The 6,000-nt window shown below is 44.9% G+C and overlaps 1 protein-coding gene across 1 annotated transcript in view; it reads left to right on the top strand.

The window, feature by feature from the left end:
• The first annotated feature begins 3,417 nt into the window (after positions 1 to 3,417).
• The window catches only part of LOC115180836 (protein phosphatase 1 regulatory subunit 14C-like), a 43,828-nt gene continuing 41,245 nt past the window's right edge, over positions 3,418 to 6,000 (top strand). The window contains exon 1 of the mRNA XM_029742993.1: positions 3,418 to 3,699. Within this exon, the coding sequence (XP_029598853.1) occupies positions 3,466 to 3,699 (234 nt within the window). The 5' untranslated portion in view covers positions 3,418 to 3,465. The remainder of the gene's footprint in view (positions 3,700 to 6,000) is intronic.

Below are 6,000 nucleotides of genomic sequence, written 5' to 3'. Positions count from 1 at the left end.
AGTATGGTAGTGACTGGTTATAGTAGTGGTAGTGTCTACAGTAGTAAGTGACTGGTTATAGTAGTGGTAGTGACTGGTTATGTAGTGGTTAGTGTCTACAGTAGTATGTAGTGACTAGTTATTAGTGGTAGTGACTGGTTAGTAGTGGTAGTGACTGGTTATAGTAGTAGTGGTAGTGACTGGTTATAGTAGTGGTAGTGACTGGTTATAGTAGTGGTAGTGACTGGTTATAGTTATAGTAATGGTAGTGACTGGTTATAGTTATAGTAGTGGTAGTGACTGGTTATAGTAGTGGTAGTGACTGGTTATAGTAATGGTAGTGACTGGTTATAGTTATAGTAGTGGTAGTGACTGGTTATAGTTATAGTAGTGGTAGTGACTGGTTATAGTAGTGGTAGTGACTGGTCATAGTAGTGGTAGTAACTGGTTATAGTAGTGGTAGAGACTGGTTATAGTAGTGGTAGTGTCTACAGTAGTAATGGTAGTGACTGGTTATAGTAGTGGTAGTGACTGGTTATAGTAGTGGTAGTGACTGGTTATAGTAGTGGTAGTGTCTACAGTAGTAATGGAGTGACTGTTTATATATGTAGTGATTGGTTATAGATGGTAGTGTCTACAGTAGTAATGGTAGTGACTGGTTTAGTAGTGTAGTGACTGGTTATAGTAGTGGTAGTGTCTACAGTAGTAATGGTAGTGACTGGTTATAGTAGTGGTAGTGTCTACAGTAGTAATGGTAGTGACTGGTTATAGTTATAGTAGTGGTAGTGACTGGTTATAGTTATAGTAATGGTAGTGACTGGTTATAGTAATGGTAGTGTCTACAGTAGTAATGGTAGTGACTGGTTATAGTAGTGTTAGTGACTGGTTATAGTAGTGGTAGTGACTGGTTATAGTAGTGTTAGTGACTGGTTAAAGTAGTGGTAGTGACTGGTTATAGTAGTGGTAGTGGCTGGTTATAGTTATAGTAATGGTAGTGACTGGTTATAGTAGTGGTAGTGACTGGTTATAGTAATGGTAGTTACTGGTTATAGTAGTGGTAGTGACTGGTTATAGTAGTGGTAGTGTCTACAGTAGTAATGGTAGTGACTGGTTATAGTAGTGGTAGTGACTGGTTATAGTAGTGGTAGTGACTGGTTGTAGTAATGGTAGTGACTGGTTATAGTAGTGGTAGTGTCTACTGTAGTAATGGTAGTGACTGGTTATAGTAGTAATGGTAGTGACTGGTTATAGTAGTGGTAGTGACTGGTTATAGTAGTGGTAGTGACTGGTTATAGTTATAGTAGTGGTAGTGACTGGTTATAGTAGTGGTAGTGACTGGTTATAGTGGTCGTAGTGACTGGTTATAGTAGTGGTAGTGACTGGTTATAGTAGTGGTAGTGTCTGCAGTAGTAATGGTAGTGACTGGTTATAGTAGTGGTAGTGACTGGTTATAGTAGTGGTAGTGACTGGTTATAGTAGTGGTAATGTCTACAGTAGTAACGGTAGTGACTGGTTATAGTTATAGTAGTGGTAGTGTCTACAGTAGTAATGGTAGTGACTGGTTATAGTGGTGGTAGTGACTGGTTATAGTAGTGGTAGTGACTGGTTATAGTAGTAATGGTAGTGACTGGTTATAGTAGTGGTAGTGTCTACAGTAGTAATGGTAGTGACTGGTTATAGTAGTGGTAGTGACAATTTATAGTAGTGGTAGTGACTGGTTATAGTAGTGGTAGTGACTGGTTATAGTAGTGGTAGTGACTGGTTATAGTAGTGGTAGTGTCTACAGTAGTAATGGTAGTGACTGGTTATAGTAGTGGTAGTGACTGGTTATAGTAGTGGTAGTGACTGGTTATAGTAGTAGTGGTAGTGACTGGTTATAGTAATGGTAGTGACTGGTTATAGTAGTGGTAGTGTCTATAGTAGTAATGGTAGTGACTGGTTATAGTAGTGGTAGTGTTTGGTTATAGTAATGGTAGTGACTGGTTATAGTAGTGGTAGTGACTGGTTATAGTAGTAATGGTAGTGACTGGTTATAGTAGTAATGGTAGTGACTGGTTATAGTAGTGGTAGTGTCTGGTTATAGTAGTGGTAGTGACTGGTTATAGTAGTGGTAGTGACTGGTTATAGTAGTGGTAGTGACTGGTTATAGTAGTGGTAGTGTCTACAGTAGTAATGGTAGTGACTGGTTATAGTAGTGGTAGTGACTGGTTATAGTAGTGGTAGTGTCTGGTTATAGTAGTGGTAGTGACTGGTTATAGTTATAGTAGTGGTAGTGACTGGTTATAGTAGTGGTAGTGACTGGTTATAGTAGTGGTAGTGACTGGTTATAGTTATGGTAGTGACTGGTTATATTAGTGGTAGTGACTGGTTATAGTAGTGGTAGTGACTGGTTATAGTAGTGGTAGTGACTGGTTAAAGTAGTGGTAGTGACTGGTTATAGTTATAGTAGTGGTAGTGACTGGTTATAGTAGTGGTAGTGTCTACAGTAGTAATGGTAGTGACTGGTTATAGTAGTGGAAGTGACTGGTTATAGTAGTGGTAGTGACTGGTTATAGTAGTGGTAGTGTCTATAGTAGTAATGGTAGTGACTGGTTATAGTAGTGACTGGTTATAGTAGTGGTAGTGACTGGTTATAGTAGTGGTAGTGACTGGTTATAGTAGTGGAAGTGTCTACAGTAGTAATGGTAGTGACTGGTTATAGTAGTGGTAGTGACTGGTTATAGTAGTGGTAGTGACTGGTTATAGTAATGGTAGTGACTGGTTATTGTAGTGGTAGTGACTACAGTAGTAATGGTAGTGACTGGTTATAGTTATAGTAGTGGTAGTGACTGGTTATAGTTGTGGTAGTGACTGGTTATAGTAGTGGTAGTGACTGGTTATAGTAGTGGTAGTGACTGGTTATAGTTATAGTAGTGGTAGTGACTGGTTATAGTAATGGTAGTGACTGGTTATAGTAGTAGTAGTAGTGTCTACAGTAGTAATGGTAGTGACTGGTTATAGTAGTGGTAGTGACTGGTTATAGTAGTGGTAGTGACTGGTTATAGTAGTGGTAGTGACTGGTTATAGTAGTAATGGTATTGACTGGTTATAGTTATAGTAGTGCTAGTTCCTTTACCATGTACAGTAGACTTTTACCTGACCAGGTCATGAGATCAGGAAAAAACTCCAGGACCCAGAAAAGATGTACGAATTTTACCACACACCTTTTGAGCCTGTGTTGCCACCTCTTTATTAAAGAGCAGGCTTTTGTTTCATCCCAGCACTAACCACATAATCTGACAGAGAGGAACGGGCTTCAGATCCGATGAAGGAATTCTGCGGGCACGCTCCACCCCCCTCCGCTGTCCTCCCCTGGACGCGCTGTCCTCCCCTGGACGCGCCGTGCTTTAAATAGCAGGTGTTTAAATACTGTCCCTGCTCAGCCTGTCAGTACTGTAGGTCTGTATCTCCGTCCCCCTCTCTTTAACTCCGACAAAAACACACGCCATGTCAGCCGCCAGCACCGAGACCAGCGCCCAGTTACCAGCGGCAGCCAGCCGGGTTTTCTTCCAGGCGCCGGCCGGGGTTGGGTGTGCTGGTTCCGGCCCCATGCCGCGGGATGACCCGGTCCAGAGGAAGCAGGGGAAAGTGACGGTGAAATATGACAGGAAGGAGCTGCGGAAGAGACTGATCCTGGAGGAGTGGATCATTGAACAACTAAGCGATCTGTACGACTGTGAGGTGAGGAGAGGAAGAGGAGGTTTTATGGGCGCTTTGGGTTGGTTATTCTTGGAGGATTCGGGATGAATTATTAATTGCCAAGATAATCAGTGTTTTTTTAAATGTTGTCTTTAGAGTTTGGAGTGTGTTTCGGTATGGTTGCAGTGGTGGTGCGTAAAGCACGGGGAAGGGGACATGTTTGTGGTTTGGTTAACTGTAAATCCGCTGGTCGCATCGGTCTATTGTCCCCTTTCTCCCCTGCTACACTGTTTCTCCCCTGGGCAGGCAGCTTCCAAGAGAGGGTCTCACAGAACAGATGAACCACTGGGCAGAAACTGGTTTAAATCAACATTTCCACGTTATTTCAACCAAATAAAAAAAAAGCCATCGATGTTACGGCATTTTGTAATTTTTCCACCGAACTTTTAACCTAAATCCAATGACTTTGTGACATTTTGTTGAGTTCACGTTGAATTCACGTTAGTTGACAACTCAACCAAATGTAGACATTGAAGTGAAGTCTGTGCCCGGTGGGGAATGACTGTTTTAGTCGTAAAACACACCACACAGCTGCGCTTTAAGCATCAGGCTCTTTTTGTAGCCGAGTCCCACCTCCTTTAACTGCTGACAACGCGTTTACAGTCGGCTATAGAAGGGCTGATTTGTCAATAGGCCGACAGACAGACAAATATCGTCTCACACTGGGCTACACTATTTATTTATTTTCTTCTTCTGGGAAAGGCATTAAATAATCTTCGCCCTTTACCAGAATACACAATCTGTTTCATTAATTCATAATGTCGACCCGAATAGGTTTGTGTTTTTCTATTGATTCAAAATAAAGCTTGAAGGAAGTGGAAACTGCCGGTCTAGATAATGATTGGTTGTCTGGTATGTGAGTCCATTCATGTTAATATCTGCCTGTGATATTCTTAACCCTTCTGATCACAGGCAAGTCCGTGTCTTTCCCTGAGAAACGGTATTGACCGAGACATTGGAATGCGGTCTCTCGGCGACGGTCGGTACGGTCTTTAACAGTTGAAGAGATAAGAGCATCTCCACAGTGCTGTGTTCTCCATAGCGTGCAGGATGCTGCTACACTGGAGAGGAGAGGGCAGTGGGTTAACCAATAACACGAGGAGAGGAGGGCAGTGGGTTAACCAATGACATGAGGAGGAGAGGGCAGTGGGTTAACCAATGACATGAGGAGGAGAGGGCAGTGGGTTAACCAATGACATGAGGAGAGGGCAGTGGGTTAACCAATGACATGAGGAGGAGAGGGCAGTGGGTTAACCAATGACATGAGGAGGAGAGGGCAGTGGGTTAACCAATGACATGAGGAGAGGAGGGCTGTGGGTTAACCAATGACATGAGGAGAGGAGGGCTGTGGGTTAACCAATGACATGAGGAGAGGAGGGCTGTGGGTTAACTCCTGGCCTTAGCTGGGTAGCCCTGGTCTGTAGCCATGCCAGTCCATCATGGCCTTAGCTGGGTAGCCCTGGTCTGTAGCCATGCCAGTCCATCATGGCCTTAGCTGGTTAGCCCTGGTCTGTAGCCATGCCAGTCCATCATGGCCTTAGCTGGTTAGCCCTGGTCTGTAGCCATGCCAGTCCATCCTGGCCTTAGCTGGGTAGCCCTGGTCTGTAGCCATGCCAGTCCATCCTGGCCTTAGCTGGGTAGCCCTGGTCTGTAGCCATGCCAGTCCATCATGGCCTTAGCTGGGTAGCCCTGGTCTGTAGCCATGCCAGTCCATCATGGCCTTAGCTGGGTAGCCCTGGTCTGTAGCCATGCCAGTCCATCCTGGCCTTAGCTGGGTAGCCCTGGTCTGTAGCCATGCCAGTCCATCCTGGCCTTAGCTGGGTAGCCCTGGTCTGTAGCCATGCCAGTCCATCATGGCCTTAGCTGGGTAGCCCTGGTCTGTAGCCATGCCAGTCCATCCTGGCCTTAGCTGGGTAGCCCTGGTCTGTAGCCATGCCAGTCCATCCTGGCCTTAGCTGGTTAGCCCTGGTCTGTAGCCATGCCAGTCCATCCTGGCCGTAGCTGGGTAGCCCTGGTCTGTAGCCATGCCAGTCCCTCCTGGCCTTAGCTGGGTAGCCCTGTTCTGTAGCCATGCCAGTCCCTCCTGGCCTTAGCTGGGTAGCCCTGGTCTGTAGCCATGCCAGTCTATCCTGGCCTTAGCTGGGTAGCCCTGGTCTGTAGCCATGCTAGTCCATCCTGGCCTGACCTGGTTAGCCCTGGTCTTCAGTTGCAGCCTACATGGAGTCATTCTATACTGCTAACTGTTAAAGAGGGACTACCCTAAACGGCAACTTCTCCTTTTAA

The sequence above is a fragment of the Salmo trutta genome, unplaced genomic scaffold (assembly GCF_901001165.1).
Source record: "Salmo trutta unplaced genomic scaffold, fSalTru1.1, whole genome shotgun sequence".
Taxonomy (NCBI): Eukaryota; Metazoa; Chordata; class Actinopteri; order Salmoniformes; family Salmonidae; genus Salmo; species Salmo trutta.
Note: the sequence above shows the minus strand (reverse complement) of the source record. Positions and strands in the feature narration are given on the sequence as shown.